This window comes from Delphinapterus leucas, chromosome 13, assembly GCF_059928025.1.
Source record: "Delphinapterus leucas isolate spDelLeu-1000000601 "Yukka" chromosome 13, BTC_Dleu_Yukka2, whole genome shotgun sequence".
Classification (NCBI taxonomy): domain Eukaryota; kingdom Metazoa; phylum Chordata; class Mammalia; order Artiodactyla; family Monodontidae; genus Delphinapterus; species Delphinapterus leucas.
Window position 1 is genome coordinate 74,659,115 of NC_143141.1, and position 20,019 is coordinate 74,679,133.

General features: G+C 40.7%; 1 protein-coding gene across 10 annotated transcripts in view; it reads left to right on the forward strand.

The window, feature by feature from the left end:
* DTNB (dystrobrevin beta) overlaps positions 1–20,019 on the forward strand; it is a 244,825-nt gene that overhangs the window by 86,060 nt on the left and 138,746 nt on the right. For all 10 annotated transcript variants that reach the window (XR_016395508.1, XM_022574276.3, XM_022574279.3 and 7 more), the window contains exons 7-8: positions 763–868; positions 3,877–4,043. Coding sequence is in view for 9 of the 10 variants with exons in the window: in XM_022574276.3 (XP_022429984.1) it covers positions 763–868; positions 3,877–4,043 (273 nt within the window). In the remaining variant the exon portion in view is untranslated. The remainder of the gene's footprint in view (positions 1–762; positions 869–3,876; positions 4,044–20,019) is intronic.

Sequence of the window (20,019 nt, forward strand, 5' to 3'; positions counted from 1 at the left end):
TTTTAACGTTGCTCACGCATTCCTCCCAGATTCCTCTGAAATCTCGGAAACATTAGTAACTTTGATGCCTGAGATGGAAAACACTTTGGAAAACTATTTAGCCTATTCGAGTAGGCATTTCTCAAACTACACCGTCAATGCATAGCTATGTATAAGGGCCTTTGGATGGTAACTTCCTACTGTTATCACCCTCATTTAGCCCTCTTACATATATGTGAGAACCTTTCCCTCTCTCCATTCAGTGCTGACGTGCAGTCTCTGTCCTGGATATGAGACTTTCCTTCAGAATTCTTCAGAAATAGTCATTTGAAAGACACCTGAGTTGTAGTCCTGATTTTGGTAGGACCTTTACAAATCATTTAAATGTGTCATTCCTTTATTATCTCATCTGTAAAATGAAGATAGTAATACCTAGCCTATTTATCTTTTTTTCATTTCGTATGTTTTATTGAAATATAGTTAACTTACAATATTAGTTTCAGGTGTACAACGTAGTAATTCCATCCTAGCCTATTTGTCTTATACAGTTGTTTTAAGACTCAAATAAAATAATGTAAGTGGAAATGCATTTGAATATAGCAGTAGTATATAGGATAGTGTGTAGCAGTGTCTGTAGTAATGCAAAATATTATTTATTTTGCTATAAAGTTTCCCATGTAATTCATTACAACTTGGTTGGGAGAATCCTAAGTTAACTTAATCTTAGAGTTCAGAGATATTTGAAAAATATGAAGTGTATTTGTTTTTTTTTTCTCTTCACAGAAAAAGATAATGCTAAATACGTTTTTAGACACCATGATGGCCGACCCTCCTCCCCAGTGCCTTGTCTGGCTACCTCTCATGCATAGGCTTGCCCACGTTGAGAATGGTAAGGAGAACTTTTATCATTCAGTTCCCTGTGCTATAGGAAGTATATGAACTGACAGTATTTGTAATGTCCTTAGTTATTATCATTGAAAATTACAGTTGACATTTGCTGGCACTCCATCATTTGAATTTGTGGTTTTAGCTTCCAAAAGAGTAATATTTATTTCTCAAAAAAAAAAAAAAAAAAGGGAGGGAGGACTTATTACTTAGATAGGATACCAAGAGGTAGTAATATCAGGTCAGAAAACTTTGTGGTTCAAACTCCAGGCTTTTCCCCCAAGATTCCAGATGGTTGTTTTCTGCTTAAACCCACCTGACTTAGCCATGACTTCCTTGTTTTCCTTTAGTTTATAAAAAGCATAACTCCAAAAAATTGTATATATTCAATATCAGCCACTAAAACTATAAAATATTGGAATAGTTTAGAGGAAAATAGCCAAGATAGAATTTGGTACTGGGTTTCACCCATATTCAGTTTTTTCCTTTACCGCTGAATTACTCTCAGTATCCTTCCCAAGTAGTTTGACTTAAATCTTTGTTTCACTTGAAATTGAAATGGTACTTATCTCTCAGTAACTACTTAGGTTTTTCTGCTATTGCTATCAGTTTATCTCCTTGTTTAGGTTGTTTGAATTCATTAAAGAAAAGGTCCTAGCTTTTCTCTGGAAGCTCCCTTCTTTCAAGGCTCTTCTTGCCTGTCTCTCCTCATTGCACAAAAGAGAAAGAGTGATAGCTGAGCGGCACTAAAAAGCAGAGTCCTCTTTTTTCATTTTGTAAGAATGAGAGAACGCTACCGTACTCTTTTTATTTTCTCTCCCTCCTACTCATATCTTTTTTTTTTTTTAAACTTCTCAGGCTTTCACTCAGTCATGGCTTTAGTTCACAAGTCCTTAGATTCAAGATTATTTTCCTAAAGTCCTGGAATCTCTTGAGTAGACTAAAACAGCTAAATTTTTTTTTTTTTTTTTTTTTTTTTTTTTGGCGGTACGTGGGCCTCCCACTGCTGTGGCTTCTCCCGCTGCGGAGCGCAGGCCCGGAACGCGCGCATGCCCAGCGGCCATGGCTCACGGGCCCAGCCGCTCTGCGGCACGTGGGATCCGCCCGGACCGGGGCACGAACCCATGTCCCCTGCATTGGCAGGCGGACTCTCAACCACTGTGCCACCAGGGAGGCCCAAACAGCTAAATTTTTAAACAGGATTTTTGGATAGAGATTTATGCTGTTAAATTATTACAGTGTTGGTTCTTTTGAGGGACAATACCTTTATAGCACTAAATGTTTTCATAGTTTCATATCCAGCTCATTTTCATAAAATCATTTTATATCTGCTATCCCAAGTAGAGAGGATCTCATTTGTCTAGATCTAGTGTTATCCATATGAACATTTTGTTGTGACTTTGTATGTAGTATATTATTTATAAATTACATTCTTATGTGATTAACACTTTCATTATTCCTTAGAAATATTTTGATAACAAAAATTTAAATTTCTTAGAGGAGGTATGTCCTTTGGATTTCTCATTCCAGATTTTAGTTTTCTGTTATTCTTTAGTGATCTTGTTGTATTATTTTTCTCACCTAGTGCTCAGGTTTTGTTGTTGTTGTTTGTTTGTTTTGAGACTTGATTCTCTAGTTAATATGCATTTTTGGAAGTAGGACTAAAAAGCCTTATAATTGAGACAACACTGCCTTTGTATACACAGTGCTAGAAAGAGTTGTTCAAACGAAGCTTTGAATATTATATCCCTCTTTCCTTTGACTTCCATTTCTTGTGTTCAGAATTGAATTGCCAGAGGGAACAATCGTGCTATCAACATTTAAAAGTATAAATAACAGGGCTTCCCTGGTGGCGCAGTGGTTGAGAGTCTGCCTGCCGATGCAGGGGACATGGGTTCGTGCCCAGGTCCAGGAAGATCCCACGTGCCGCGGAGCGGCTGGGCCCGTGAGCCATGGCTGCTGAGCCTGCGCGTCCCGAGCCTGTGCTCCGCAACAGGAAAAGGCACAGCAGTGAGAGGCCCGTGTACCAAAAAAAAAAAAGTATGAGTAACAATCTGTAATATGCAGTTGTGCATTCATTGCCCACTTCCACTGAGTAAACTGGACTTTCAGGCTATAAGAGAATCTCAGTAACCCCTATAAATCCTGACTGCCGGCTGGCAGGTTTTCCTGAGGTAAGATGCTGTGTGAGGTGGAGAAAGGAGTCTCAGGTCACCTGAGTTTCCTTCTCTCCAAATCACTGCCCCTTCATTGGTTAGAGTACCTTATTTGATGCCAATACTTGGAGCTCTTACCTAAAACTAGTATTTTGATATGGTAGCCTTACTTTTTTACCAGTTACCATTTGCACCCAGGGATATAGTAGTATTTATTTATTTATTTGTTTACTGGCTGTGCCGTGTGTCATGTGGGATCTTAGTTCCCCAACCAGGGATCGAACCAGTGCCCCCTGCATTGGAAGCTCGGAGTCTTAAACACTGGACTTCCAGGGAAGTCCCTGTAGTATGTAGTTCAGCAAACATTGGGAGGCCTTCAATCCAAAGGACTGTGTGAAATACCACTTGCAGGTAGCAGAGACATAAAGCATGGCGTACTGGCTCTCACAGATTTTATGTTAGTGAAGGAAACATATGTCCACAACTAACAATATACATCTCTTAAAAAAAATAGGTTTGGAAGAGAAATTTTGGAATGAGGGTGTCTTTCCTCCTTACTGGTTTGTTTACCTAAACTTTGAGACACAAATGTCATTTTAAAGAAGGCAGTTGGTTGTTTTCTAAGGTGGATTGTAATCTATTCTAAATGGAAAATTTTGTTATTTTCTTTTTATTCCAGTGAATGGCTGGTTAGATTAACTAAATTGAAGACAATTTAGATTCTTCACTTCTAGTTTTGTTTTCACCTTTGCTTTTATGTTAAATTTGGTTTTCCGCTGTACTGACTTTATTCTCCAAATGAAAATGACTTCTTTCTCCCTCTGGTCCCCTCTCCTCCCCGCCCTCATCCCTCAAGTCTTCCACCCCGTGGAGTGCTCCTATTGCCGGTGTGAGAGTATGATGGGTTTCCGGTACCGATGCCAGCAGTGCCACAACTACCAGCTCTGCCAGAATTGCTTTTGGCGTGGCCATGCCAATGGCCCTCACAGCAACCAGCACCAGATGAAGGAGCATTCCTCTTGGGTAACTGCTTTGTGTCTCAGTCTGTGTCCCCAGCAGTTATCTGTTTCATCCGTAACAGCACCAGGGCCACTTTTCTGATAGATGCCTATCAAATAAGGATGTGGTGTCATAAAATATTAACCCTTACATTTATGATGGGGCTTGCAGATATGTTGTGCTTCATCACTTGATTTGAAAAGGAGAGTTTTTAAAGTTCTAGGAGATGGAGATATTATGACCTTTGACGTGGTCCCTTTTATTCAGTAAAATGGAATGTTGCAGTGCTCCCTTTCCCAGTGAAAAGTGTCTTCTTTTTTTTTTTTTATTAATTAATATTTATTTTTGGCTATGCTGGGTCTTTGTTTTTGTGCGTGGGCTTTCTCCAGTTGCGGCGAGCGGGGGCCGCTCCTCATCGCGGTGCGCGGGCCTCTCACTGTCGCGGCCTCTCTTGTTGCGGAGCACAAGCTCCAGACACGCAGGCTCAGTAGTTGTGGCTCACGGGCCTAGTTGCTCCGCGGCATGTGAGATCCTCCCAGACCAGGGCTCGAACCTGTGTTCCCTGCATTGGCAGGCAGATTCTCAACCACTGCGCCACCAGGGAAGCCCGAAAAATGTCTTCTTTTAAAATTGTACAAGGGGGTACCACCCCCACCCCAGAAGACTTACTCTCTGAACTTTAAGGAAGATTTAAAGCTCTTTTTTTCAACAAACTTTATTCATGCTTATAGGGTTTAAATGTTGCAGAGAAAGCTGCATGAGATGAGGGAGTTAAATTTTTGCCTCTCTAAAGTTGGGTAGATACTATATTTTACAATTGCCACACTGATGTCTTTACTTTCAAAAGCAATCTTTTAAATAACAGTATTTGGGTAGAGGTCAATGTCTGATTTTTCTGTGGTGTTTATAAATCATGTAACAAGTTTAGCATCAATCATTTTTTCTTCCCTTCTCTCAGTTTATTTCCAGAGTTTAAAAAATGTCATATTTTTATTTCCTAAATCGCTATAGCCTTGCTTTAAATCCTTTTCCTCTAGCTTTTGTTTGTTTGGTTGGTTTGCTAAAAGGTAGAAAAATATATAGGGTCATAAGTATAATTCAGGATCTAGGTTCTTAAGCCCGGTCATCCTACTAGACTTTAAGTATTAGAAAGCTTCAATAAGCAGGGTTTTTTTTCTATTTTCTTTTTTTTTCCTAGTTAACCGTCTTAAAACTCAACCAAGAGAAAAGCAAATAAGTTTATATCAGGGATTAGTTAAAAACAAGAAACAAACTTTAATCAAGTATATACTTCCTACATCTCTGATAATGTGTTAGAGATAATTTTTTATTAGATGGCTTTTCAGTGACAGCTAACCCATAAAATTTTGTTAAACTGAACCTCCTATCCTGGGTCTTATGTTGTAGATTCCAATATTTCTTTTGGTTGAGGAGTCATTATTTTAAATTTTTTAAACAAGCAAAGGGAAAACAAAAAATAAAACCCAGTAGTTTATTCTCTTTTTCATTGACTAGAGAGAATTTATAGATTTTCAAATTGTTACTTTTTCTTCTTCTTAAAGTACAAGTATCCCGCTGTGTTAAATGACTTATTAATATTTTTCAACTGTTTTTTGTTTAGAGTCTAACTCTTTACACTGAGAAAGCTCTTTGCCTTATTACCTTTCATAATGATTGGATTCTCTGGAATGTATCTACTGAAAGTTCTCTTTCTAGATGTTGGGGCTAGGAGGATGAGGAACTTCTTTTTCACCTTAGTTTGAACTTGCTCATTTAGCTAATTTAAAACCCTTATAGAAATGGGAATTTTATATTTATTTAAAGATAAGTGACTGTTTGAATATTGCTTTATGATTTACAAAGCAGTTTTTCATATACTCTGTTGATCTATAACATACATAAAGGAAAGTACAGAAATCACAAGTGAATTCTTATCTTTCTGTTTGATCTTCACAGCACTCTTGTGAAGTAAGTCTTATCGCCATTTATTGTTATTTTTATTTCAGCTTTGTTTTTTTTTCTAGTTTATTAATTTATTTTTGTTATAGTGACTGAAGAGTTAAGGAAAAATCAAGTATTATCAGCATGCATAATTTTGAAGCTGGTATCATAAATGTATTAGTTCTGAATTTTGATGAATATTTGCATTATGATGGTAGATGCATATTGGTAAGGTCTTTTACGTGTCTGTGTGTGACTTGTTTTTAAGACTAGGACTCTGTGTGCAGTGCCCTTGTTCTTTGAGGAAGAGATGGATGAATTTTGAGGCTGTTGTGGGTAAAGAAATTTCCACCTAACAAAAAAATGTGTAATCAGTTTAATAGTAATGTCTTTGAAGTTTGTCCACTGTGTTTGTACTAAAATTTTGAATGAATGTTTCTCTGTGTTCACAACAGATGAATTTAGTGCGCATTTAACCAGTTTGTATATGAATTTGCATTGTAGACTTGATATGTGTAGTGTTGGTGCTTGGAAATTTATTTTGCTTTTTCTAAAAGTTCTGTTTAATGTTTTATCTAAGTAACTATGCAGTATAATTCACCATTCTTTTATTCATCAATCCATTCATTTGTCTTTATTATAGAAAAGAATGCCATATGGTACCATACCTGTAATTCATTCTGTCCATTCATTATTCAAAAGATATTTTTTGAGCACCTGCTGTGTCCCAGGCACTGTAAGAGGCTTGTGAGATACATCTATGAACAAACTAGACAAACATTCCTGCCTTGGTGGAGTTAGATTTTAAGGGTGTTAAAGAGACCACTAGGGCTCATCGGCATCGCTGTTTTCCTGTTCTTGCTGGGCACGCATCTAGACTACATTTCTCAGCCCCGCTGTATCCAAAAGGACCACGTGAATAGCTGTTACCAGTGGAATGTGATCAGAGTGATATATCTCTTCCCAGAACAAGACAGTTAATAACTGGGTGCCTTTTCTATCCTCTCTGGCAGCTTAGTGGAGAGAATTTCATTAGGACCCAGAGAGGGTGAAACCATAAAATGAAAGGAAACTGGGTCCTTGAACAATGGGTGGAGAGGAATATCCTGACAACCTGTGTGACTCTGATGGAAGCAAGGGCGAAGCTCTGTGTTAAGCTACTGAGGTTTTAGTTTTTGCTACAGTGGTTGGAACTGGAAGTGGAATTCTGTTAAAACAGAACCTTAACATTTGTTTCGTTGGCTTAGCAGTCAGGCAGCACCCTGATGAGGACACTGATACTGGAGTTGGGAAAGACAGAAACCCAAGTTCTGCAGTGGTGACCAATTTAGTAAATTTGTCATCGATGATAACTTGGAAGACTTGCTTCATGCCAAGCGAACTCTAGGTCAGATGTTGGAAAAGGTCAGAGTGTGTGTTGACTCTTATTGGTAAGGTATTACATGAAAGAGATGAGCTTAGGAAAGAATTGGCTAGCTTTCCAGCAAAAAATGAAAGGGAATAGAGAAAGCTCTGAGAGTTGGGGCAGTGAAAGGAAAAACAGACTATTTCTAGGGAGCAAGAGATAAGAGTTGAGAGAGGTTTTGAGCCTCAAAGACCTAGTAAGTGTTCTCAGTTGAAAAAAAAAAGTGACAGTCCTGTGGCAAAGATCAGATGAAGTGTAGTTCTTACTGGCTGCTCATCAGAATCATCTTGCTCCCACCTTCATAGCTTCTGATTTAATGGGTCCAGGGCACATGAAACCCGGACACAGGCAGTTTTTGAAAGTTCTGTTCTACAGCCAAGATTCTGTTTTGCAGCCAGAGTTGGAAACTGCTGACCTATTGTTTCATGTGGCCTCCAGGTGGCTTCTGTTAGTTGAAAGCAAGAGGAATGGAGGCATGTCTGGGGAAGAACTTTGTGTGTGGTTACTGGCACATGGAACCGACTGGAAACAAATAGATCAAAGGCCTGCTAAGTTTTTGACGGAATTCTGTTGGCAATGGAACCATGAGCCTGACTATTACAGCTATAAAATCACTTTTTAAGGACCCAGAACTTGCCCTGGAAAGAGGTGGGTTATGAAGGTTTTACGGCCCCTCAGGAGGGTGTACCAGAGCCCACATGGCCAAGGAGAATATTTGATAAGGAAGAACCTTCTCCTCCCACTCTTGTATATTGGGACTGGGGAGAGCAGGTGCAAATAACATGCCTTTTAAGTTCATAGGTTGTGTCTTAAGGAGCTGCACGTGGTCTTGATGAAGGAAACTGGCAGAGCCAGAGGTCCTGCACTTGTGGTTAGATGTGCTGACTGGATGGGACTTCAGGTTTGCTTCTGGGCGGTGGGAGAGGCTTGAGTGTGTTCTTTGTGTAGTGAAAGTGAGCAGAAAGATACTTAGTGATTAGAAGTCCTTACCAGTATCCATGTTTTCCTTTTCTTCTGGATATATATAACTAGATTATATAGCCATCTTCCTTGTAGCCGGATGGGCCATATGACTAGTTCTTACCCATGGAATTTGTTTGGAAGTCATCTGTGTTACTTCTGGGTCAAGGTAGTTTAAAGCAGGTGTGTCTTCTCCATTCTTTCTGTCTTTGCCCTTCCCACTCCCTATGTACACCAGCCCAAATGAAAGGATCTCTGTTAGTTAACAGAGGCAGAGTCCTTAGATGAAGGGAGGCTGGGGCCCTGAATTCATGGATGAGAGCCCCTCTTCCAGTGTACACTGGACTCTCACATGAGCAAGAAATCAGAAAAAGGAATCAAGGGTAGGAGTGGGGATAATCTTATAGGCCTTGTTGAGAAAGTGAGATTTGAGCAAAGTCTTAGATGTCTGCCTGCAGACATCTGGGGAGGAGCAGAAGTTTTCAGGATCATGGCCGTACAGCAAGAGTGTGCATGTGAATTCAGGGAACAGCAAAAATGCCAGAGTAGCCAGAGCAGAAGGAGCAGCAGGAGAGCTGTAGGGAGGGGGTCAGAGAGGTGACAAGGGACTTGCTGGCCATTGTAAGGGCTTTGGCTTTTACTCTGAGTGAAAGGAGGAATCTTTGTAGAGCTTTGGGTAGAAAATAGCTTGAGTTGATTTATATTTTAAAATGATCAGTCTGGATGCCATGTAAAGAGTAAACAGTGGAAGGAAAAGATAGAAGCAGACCATTTCAGAGAGATGATTGCAGTAATTAAGACAAGATATGGTAGGATGTTAGTAGAGGTGATGAAAAGAGCTGAATTAGGATATACTTTATAAATCTGCTTCATGGGTGGGATGTGGCTTGTGAGAGGAAAGGAGTCCAGGGAAGCTCTAAGATTTTGTCCCAAACAGTTAGAAGGATGGAATTGCCATCTGCTGAGATGGGGAAGGTTTGGGCTAAACATCATTTAACAGTGATTTAAAAAAACCAACAACAGCACTGTATCAGGATCTTCCTCCAAATCTGAATCATTTAAATATGGCAATAAAAATCCTACAAAATATTATGCATAGTTTGAATAAGTTATTATTTTTAAAAGTATAATTTAATAGAAAGCATGATAGTCTCTGTGACTGAATGAACCACTTAAACAGAAGTCCTTGTTCAGATCATAAGGCTGGAATGGTCGACAGGACCCACCTCTGTGTGGGCCTCTGAATGTGGCTTGTGCTTTTCACAGCATGGAGACATTATTTTAAGAGAGAGCATCACCGGAGGAAGCAGCTGGAGGACCAGCATCCCTAGAGAGCTATGGGGAAGCTGCAAGACCTTGTCTTACCTGGCTGTAAAGTTATGCAGCGACATTCCGCTATATTCTGTTGGTCACAGTCTCTAAGGCTGGAGGGAAGGAGCAGGGACTTCATCTCATGATGCTGGGGTGGTGGTCAAGTCCATCACAGTGGAGCAAGGGTGGTGAGAGAGATCCCTGCAGTTATGTTTGGAAAATACAGTCTGCCACCCAGCGGATAAAGCCTTACATTCTGATCAAGGATTTCTGTCCAGCCATGGAGACTGTCATGCTTTTCTACCGCATTAGTACAGTTCGGTGGCGTTAAGTATATTCACGTTGTTGCGCGACCATCACCACCATCCATCTTTGGGACCTTTTCATCTTCCCAAGCGGAAACTCTTAACCCTTTCCTGATCCGCAAGGAGGGCTTGGAGGTAAACAAGACTGCTCCCATTCCCTGCCTTCCCCCTTGCCTTACTTTCAGGGGTCCACTTATTCTTGTCTTCACTTTACCAAGAGAAATTTGACCGATTCCCATGTGGTTACTACTCCATGGCAGGAAGTGTGTATGCACAATACCCTCGTGCCACAGTACAGTTTGTTGTCAGTAGAGGTAGTTCTATAACTTAGTTGACGACATGGAAATTTCACCTTTCTTCCCAGCAGATGGCAGACTCCACCTCTGCACAAAGTTACTTATCCCGTTCTTCAAAATCTATAAATGACAAAGTATTGGATTTGTTTCACAATCTCTATTAATATTATTGCTTTTTTTAAAGTAAATGTTAATGAGCAACTCACATATGTCCAGTGTAGTTGTTTGGGCACTGATGATATTAAATCATTTACTTTAAGGAGTCAGAAAATTATGTTGTTATAGACTTGGAACAATTAAGACTGTTGACTTTGTCAGAAGCAATGTTTCATTTTCATGTGATCAGCATACCTCTCCTCACATCTCTAGAATTCTAAGAGATAATGTGTATTCATTGAGGAAAAGGTACACTTCTTGGCCATGCCCCTGTTCAGTTCTAAATAGTTACATGTCATAGTTAAATAGCTACTTTGTACCTGGTGCAAAACTAGGCAGGAGGACTATTTTTTTTAAAGGCATAAAACGGTATACCTACTTGTAGCAAGTTACAGCAGGAGGTAAGATACACACATGAAGAAAATCCAAACAAAAGCTACAAAATCTAGTCCCTTAGGTCAGTGCCCCACACTCCTCAGAAAAACTGCTGAGACCTGCCCACTGTGGCTCTGACCTGTTTAGTTTGGGTTTTTTTTTTTAACATCTTTATTGGAGTATAATTGCTTTACAATGGTGTGTTAGTTTCTGCGGTATAACAAAATGAATCAGCTGTACATATACATATATCCTCATATCCCCTCCTTTTTGCGTCTCCCTCCCACCCTCCCTATCCCACCCCTCTAGGTGGTCACAAAGCACCGAGCTGATCTCCCTGTGCTATGTGGCTGCTTCCCACTAGCTATCTAGTTTACATTTGGTAGTGTATATATGTCAATGCCACTCTCTCACTTCGTCCCAGCTTCCCCTTGCCCCTCCCCGTGTCCTCAAGTCCATTCTCTACATCTGCATCTTTATTCCTGTCCTGCCCCTAGATTCTTCAGAGCCTTTTTTTTTTTTTTTTAGATTCCATATATATGTGTTAGCATACGGTATTTGTTTTTCTCTTTCTGATTTCACTCTGTATGACAGACTCTAGGTCCATCCACCTCACTACAAATAACTCAATTTCGTTTCTTTTTATGGCTGAGTAATATTCCATTGTGTATATGTGCCACATCTTCTTTATCCATTCATCTGTTGATGGACACTTAGGTTGCTTCCATGTCCTGGCTATTGTATAAATAGAGCTGCAATGAACATTGTGGTACATGACTCTTTTTGAGTTATGGTTTTCTCAGGGTATATGCCCAGTAGTGGGGCTGTCTAAGCATTTCTTTTAACCCCTTGTTTTGATAGAAATTTGGCTTTCCTATAGGTGTTCCACTTCTCTCGCAGCCCTTTCAGGTGGTGGCTATCTATTCTCCTACATCCACATGAATCCTTAGGGTTTGGGAGGTGAAATTATTGTTAGGGTGACCGTATAAATTAGCATATAATCCAGACTCATGTGAGAGTGGAAGGGGACACTGTTAATTATGCAGGGACAACATGCGTAAACTGCAATTATCCTGGGTAAACTATTTATGGTCACTGTTCTAGTTTTCGTTTCCTGCATAATAAATAACCATAAACTTAGCAGCCTAAAACAGCAGAAATATGTTATCTAGGTCAGAAGTCCAGGCAATGGCATGGCTGGATTCTCTGCTGTAGGTCTCACTGCGTTGAAATCGAGGTGTCAGCTGAGGCTGTAGTTATCATCTGGGCTTGAGGGTCCTCTTGTCATCTCACTGGTTGTTGGCAGGATTCATCTCATTGCAGCTGTGATGATGAGGTCCCCGTTTTCCTGATAGCTGCCAGCCAGGGGTGACTCTCAGCTCCCAGGGGCTACCTGCAGTTCCTTGACATGTGGCCCTCATAGGCAGTTCACAGCATAGATGTTGGCTTTCTTCGAGGCCAGCTAGAGTGCATCTCTCTGAAACCTCTTCTGAAACCAGCCAGAAAAAAATACTGCTTTTAAACAGCTCACCTGATTAGACCAGGCCCACCTAAGGTAATCTTCCTTTCGCTGTATAACATAATCAGAGGAGTGATCATTTATCATATCCACAGTTTCCACCTACATTCAAAGAGGAAAGGCCGATACAAGGATGAGGATTAACCTCAATTATAAGTTGAGGGTCAGCTTATATTTCTGTGAATGCTGTCACCCTGGTTATTTTCCTTCTTGTATTCCTTCCTGCCACTTCTAGATCTTTACACCCTGAGTCTCTTAGATTAAAAAAAAAAATACAAGCAAGATGCTGCTTTGAGGATCATGTCATTTTAGCCCTGTTATCCTTCTTCTTTTCTGGTGGTATTATCTCCGTCCTTTCTGGACATACTCCTTCACTGCTGGATGGTTTGGTACCCGATTGATGGTCACCTCATGATGATTTCTGCATCTCTGTAGTCAAACCTTTTAAGACCTTGGCCACATGGTTTCTTGACTTCTTCAGCTCTGACACTCTTCTTCTCCACTGAACATCAGACGTCTGCTCCCTCAGTTACACCCTAGACCTTTTCACCACCTCCAACTGCTCCTACTTCCAAAATCACTGATTTCGACATCCTATTCTCGTTTGATATCCCATTATCATTCCAGTTGACTTTTCAACCACTCTCACTAAGATCATTTTTTAATCTCTTTCCAGCCTTTTATCCATTGATCTGTCTCCTCTCTCTATCCATCATTCCTTGCTTCTTTTTTCTTCTCTCCTTACCATTTTAGATATGGCCCTTCATTCCTGTACCATAAACGCCATTGTCCTGTGACTTTTTTATCCATGTCTCTGTCAACGAAATTCATGGATGAGCTAATTTATCTGCTTTCTCTAGTACTTCTGGAGAAATCCATACAATGGGACAGATTAGTATTACCTTAAGCTTCATGATCACCAACTACATGTTGATGCTCAGCATTGCAACCCTGTTGCATTTCTCTGATCACCTTACTTTTCCATTCTTTGCAGTGGTCAGTTAAAGTCATAAAGGAATAAAGTCTCCATTCTTTTTAAACCATCTACCCCAACTCTTCCCTGTCTTTCAGTAGATGACCTCTTTTCTTACACAGAGAAAACAAAAACCTTAAGACAGGAACCCCCTTAACTTTCTGCTGCCAGCTTCATTAACTCATTTATACGTTTATCCAGCAAATTCTAATTCAGTACCTGCTACCTCGCAGACACTGTTGTAGGTGTGGGGTTACTTAGAAAAGGCTAGGACAAAGTCATTGCCTTCATGGAGCTTACGGTTTTTTTTGTTTTTGTTTTGTTTTGCGTTACGCGGGCCTCTCACTGTTGTGGCCTCTCCCGTTGCGGAGCACAGGCTCCGGACGCGCAGGCTCAGTGGCCATGGCTCACGGGCCCAGCCGCTCCGCGGCATGTGGGATCTTCCCGGACCGGGGCACGAACCCGCGTCCCCTGCATCGGCAGGCGGACTCTCAACCACTGCGCCACCAGGGAAGTCCGGAGCTTACGTTTTAAAGGGGGCAGATGGATAAAAACATTTTAAAAACAAAATCCCCAAAATAAGTGAACAAGGAAGGTATCAAATGATGATAAGTTCTATGTAGAAAAGTAAAATGATAAAAAGATGACTGAACAGCTACTTAGGATATGGTGGTCGGCAACCTGCTGAAACTGACTCGGGAGGAGACAACGAATCTGAATAAATCTGTGATAAGTAAAGAGATTAAGGTAGTGATAAAAAAACCTTCCCACAAAAGGCCGGGCCTAGATGCCTTCACTGGTGAGTTCTACTGAACATTTAAAGAGTTAATACCAAGCCTTGACACATTTGCCAAAATAGGAGAGGATGAACACCTCCGAACTCATTCTTGTCAGGCCAGTGTTATGCTATCTGATATGAAAACAAAACCTAACAAAACAAAAAAGAGGATATCAAAAGAAAAGAAATTACAGACCAATATCCCTTAGGAATGTAGCCTTAAAAATCCTCAATGAAATATTAGCAAACCAAATTCAACAACATATAAAGAAGATTATACATCAGTTTATGACCAAATGTATATTATTCCAGAAATGCAAGGTTGGTTCAACATGCAAAAATCAATCAATATAATACCATATTATTAGAATAATGGACAAAAATACATGATTATCACAATAAATGTGAAAAAGGAATTGGACAAAATGCAACCTCCTTTCATGATAAAAATCAAGCAGCAAACTAGAAATAGAGGGTAACTGCCTCAATCTGATAAATTTCTTCAACATCTGTGAAAAACCCATAGCTAATGTTACACTTAATGGTGAAAGACTGAAAGCTTTCCCTGTAAGATCAGGAACAAGACAAGCATGTCTGCTCTTGCTGCTTATATAAACATTGTACTGGCTGTCCTAGCCAGGGCAATTAGGCAGCAAAAAGAAATAAAATGCATCCATATTGGAAAAAGAAGCTAAACTCTTTATTTGCAGATCACAGGAATATGAATATAATTAACACTATTGAGTTGTACATTTAAAATGGTTAAGATGGTAAATTTTATGTGTTTTTTTACAATTTTTTTTTTTTTTTTTTTTTTTGCGGTATGCGGGCCTCTCACTGTTGTGGCCTCTCCCATTGCGGAGCACAGGCTCCGGACGCGCAGGCCCAGCGGCCATGGCTCACGGGCCCAGCCGCTCCGTGGCATGCGGGATCCTCCCGGACCGGGGCACGAACCGGTATCCCCTGCATAGGCAGGCGGACTCTCAACCACTGCGCCACAAGGGAAGCCCACCACAATTTTTTTTTAAGTTAACTTCAGGAGAAAACAGACAAAGGATCTGAATATACATTTCAGAAGATATACAAATGGCCAATAAACATGTGAAAAGATGATCAACATTACTTAGTCATTAGGGAAATGACTAATCAAAGCCACAATGAGATGCCCCTTCACACCCACTAGGTTGGCTGAAATAAAGACTGACAATAACAAGTGTTGTTGAGAATGTGAAGAAATAGGAACCCTAATACACTGCTGGTGGGAATGTAAAATGGTGCAGCCACGTTGAAAAAATAGTTTAGCAGTTGCTCAGAATGTTAAACAGAGTTACCATGTGATCCAGCAATTCCACTCCTAGGTGAGAATTGAGAATTCTCCTTTGAGAGTTGAAAATATACGTTCACAGAAAAACTTGTTCATGAATGCTCATAGCAACATTATCCAAAATACCTCAAAAGTGGAAATAAAGCCAAATGTCTGTCAACTGTTGAACAGATAATCAAAACGTGTTATGTCAACATTATGGAATACTATTAGGCAACAAAAAGAAATGAAGTACTGATACATGCTAAAACATGGATGAACCTTGAAAACATGCTAAGTGAAAGAAGCCAGACATAAAAAGTCACATAGTGTTTGATTCCACTTACATGAAATACCCACAGTAAGCAAGTGCATAGGGACAAACTAGATCAGTGGGGTGGGCAAAAAGAGTATTGGGTTTCTTTTGGGGGTGGAAAACATCTTCTGAAATGAGATATTAGTTATGGTTACACAACTGTTTTGAATAGATTAAAACCACTGAATTGTAACTTTAAAAGGGTGAATTTTATGGTATGTGAATTATATATCTCAATAAAGCTATCAAAAATTGGTCAGGGAAAGTTTTTTTTTTAAGAAGTGACATTCGAACTGAGATTGGAATGACTAACTTGAGGTTGGTGGTTATGAATTCAAAGTCAGACCAGTCAGCGTAGTTGTATATTTTACTTCTGCCCCCTCATTGTGTGGGTAGAGGAGCAGAGCGGGTGGAGTTGGGGTTTTGACAGAGGAGTGTGACAAAGGAGGAGGGTTGGCGAGAGAGGCTAGAGAGTAGGCAAAGACATGAATGTCGTAATGGGCTGTGGAATATAAGTCGGTTGAAGAGAGAAATGAGACCATGAGGGAGACAAGGGACTGTGTGAAGGTAGCAGGCTCGGTGGAGACGGGTCCCATCGGCGCTGAAGTATTGTTCGAGGGCACTGGAAGGAGTGATCCAGAGAGATAGAAGTTGGTATGAGAGTGCAGTGCTTGACATGGAGATGTTAGATAATGTGCGGTAATTGGCAATACGGTGTTCTAGGACGTGACTTGAAGCTGGTGACCCACGCAGAGTGGGGGAACGTTGTTGTAGGAGTGTTCAGGGAAGGCCACTGTATATGCTCCCTGAAGCTGCTGTAACAAATTACTGCAAAGTTGGTGGCTTAAAACAGAAATTTATTCTCTCACAGTTATGGACATCACAATTTTATTTTATTTTAAATTTTATTTTATTGACATATAGTTGATTTACTATGTTGTGTTAATTTCTCCTGTACAGCAAAGTGGTTCAGTTATACATATATATACACACACATTCTTTTTCATGTTCTTTTCCATTGTGGTTTATCACAGGATATTGAATATAGTTCCCTGTGCTATACGGTAGGACCTTCTTGTGTATCCATTCTGTATGTGATAGCTTGCATCTGCTAATCCCAAACTCCCAGCCCATCCCTCCCTCAACCCTTCCCCCTTGGCAACCACAAGTCTGTTCTCTATGTCTGTGGATACCATAATTTGAAATCAAGATGTTAGCAGGGCCATACTCCCTCTGGAGGCTCCAGGGAAGAATCCATTTATATTAGTCAGGGTTCTCCAGAGAAACAGAGTCAAAATGGTTTACAATTATATAAGAAGTGATTATTATAAGGAATTGGCTCATGCAGCAATGGAAGCTGACAAGCCTCAAGATCTGCAGGAAGAGTCAGAAAGCTGGAAACCCAGCAGAGCCAAGGGTGTAGTTCCAGTTTGAGTCTGAAGGCCTGAGAACCAGAACTGATAATGTAGTTCCAGTCTGAAGGCCTGTAGGCTTGAGACCCAGGAAGAGCAGATGTTTCAATTCAACTCCAAAAGCAGAAAATCCAGTATCCCAGTTAAAAGTCAGTCAGGCAGGAGGAATTCTCTTACTTGAGGGAGGGTCAGCCCCTTTATTCTGTTCAGGTCTTCAACTGATTAGATGAGGCCCACCCACATTGGGAAGACAAATCCGCTTTACTCGTCTACCAATATGTATGTTAATCTCATTCAAAAACACCCTCACAGGAGCACCCAAAGTAATGTTTGATTGACTGTCTGGGCACGCTGTAGTACAGGTTAAGTTAGCACACAGAATTAACCATCACACCATTCTTTGCCTCTTCCACCTTTTGGTGGCTGTTGGCATTCCTTGATTTGTGGCTGCCTCACTCCAGTCTCTGCCTCCTTGGTCACATTGCCTCTTCCTCTTCTCTCTCTTCTCTGTGTGTCTATCTTATAAGGATACATGTAATTGCATTTTGGGTCTACCCAGATAATCCAGGATAAACTCTTTGTCTCCAGATCCTTAACTCAATCACATATTTTGCCATAGAAGGTAATATTTACTCTTTTGACATATAGGGCAATATTCTAGATTCCAGAGATTAAGGTGTGGGCATATCTTTTGGGAGGTCCTCCATTCAATTGATCACAATAGTATATGGGAAAGGTGAACTCTGTGGATGTTGAAATCAACAAGAATTATGACAGTAATATTGGACTCCACTGTAGAGGGATATTTAGGGTTTTGGTCTGATGACATGAAATTCAAAACGGGGGCTTTAAGGAAAAGGGGAGATAACCTGAGAATGGCAGTGAGGTTCTGGGAGGACATCTCCCCACCTGGAGGTCCAGCTGTTTGAGGGATATAAGAGAGAAAGCAGCTGCCACTTGAATGGCTGCAGAGGAAGCCAGGCCTTCAGGGAAAGCCAGGTTTCTATGTGAAAGTAACACTCGGAGAAGAGGATTCTCAGCCAGAGAAGGGATTTTGCTGATGGTAGACTATGAAGATAAGTTGAAGGATTTGAGAGTGGAGGATTAGTGGGAGATGGGGTCTTGTGAGGCTATGTGCAGAGCCTTATGGGAATGAGAATCCAAGCGGGGAGTCTAGGATTTCTTATGAAACAGGCATAACCTATGACAAAGGTTGTGTTGGAATTAGCCCCAGATAGTCTCCTAGGCAGATCATGGTGCTGTCAATGTGAGTATTACTGGGAGAGGGTCTTGCCAGGAGTGAGCAGAGCTCTGGGCTCCCATCTTTACTCCTGTTAAGGTGGTATGAAACCTGGGGAGATGGCCCTGAAGTTCTCCTGACCACAGCTAAACTGACTGCTTCGCTGACCAAGGCCTTCCCTCTGAAATTATGAATTTCTTGGGCCATCCAAGAGATAAAAGGAATAGGCTAGAGGTATCCTGACAGCATTTATCAGCATTTTCAGTAGGTTGAGTGGGATATTTTAAATATTGTTCTTTTCAGTATTTGAATATTGCCCCTGTTCTGCTGTGGTATTTGGATGCACTGTGTATTCTTAAACCCATTTACAGCTGCAGAAGTGCTGAGTTTGAAAGCAGAACATTTGAAATGGACCCAGCTGTTTAAAAAGATGGATGCTTATCAAAGAAAGTATTGATGTATAGTTTATGAAATAATAAGGTGTTTTGTTCAACTAGCCTGATTATTTTTAGAGCAAAGAGATGACAGGGAGATTTTCCATTGCAGAGAATGTGTGACTTAACCGAAACCAAGCAGTTCTTCAAGTGAATGGTTTCCTCTGGCAGTCATCTTAGCCACAGCCCTTTCTCCAGTGTTAGATCTTTTTTGATTATTACACGTGGCTACCAGAGCTGAACTGGAGAATGTGTATCCAGCTTCCATGTGTAGAGAGGATTAGAGGAATCTGTATGACCCAGCAGTGTGAATTGCTTGTCTGTTTCTACGTTAACTCAGATATATCAGTGATTATTGTCTGTATATCTAGGACTTTCTGAGATCTACAGATACAGATTTATGGTAGAACTGTTTCTCTAAATACACTTAATACACGTGTATTGTATATTCATTACCTTTTATCTCCATTTAGTGGCTACAAAATGTCCAATTATGAAATTTTTGATGACCTATGATAAACCAGATATTGTGTTCCCTGGCATTCTTTCCTGAGCTGCTTTTCTTATTCTTTATTTTGCAGTTGAAGTACAGTTGATTTACCATATTATGTTAGTTTCAGGTGCACAACACACTGATTCAGTGAGCTGTCTTTTCTTCTCTTGCTGCAACCTCTGAGCGTACCAGGTTTTAGATGACCCTCCCCAACCAACCCCCCCAACACTAATAGATTTATGCAGTTCTTTTTTTTAACTTTATTTTTGTTCATTTTTAAAATATTTGTTTATTTAGTTATTTGGCTGTGCCAGGTCTTAATTGCAGCACATGGGATCTTTGTTGCCACATGCGGGATCTTCATGGTAGCATGCAGGATCTTCAGTTGCGGCACGCGAGATCTTTAGTTGCTTTATGCGGAATCTTTAGTTGCGGCACATGGAATCTTTAGTTGCGGCACATGGAATCTTTAGTTGCGGCATGCGGGATCTAGTTCCCTAGCCAGGGATCAAACCCAGGCCCCCTGCCCTGGTAGCATGGAGTCTTAACTGCTGGGCTACCAAGGAAGTCCCTCTGCAGGGACTTAAAATAAATTTATTTATTTATTTATTTATATTTTTGGCTGCGTTGGGTCCTCATTGCTGCGCGCGGGCTCCCTCCAGTTGTGGCTAGTGGGGGCCACTCTTTGCCATGGTGCGCAAGCTTCTCATTGGGTGGCCTCTCCCGTTGTAGAGCACGGGCTCCAGGCACTTGGGCTTCAGCAGTTGTGGCTCATGGGCTCCA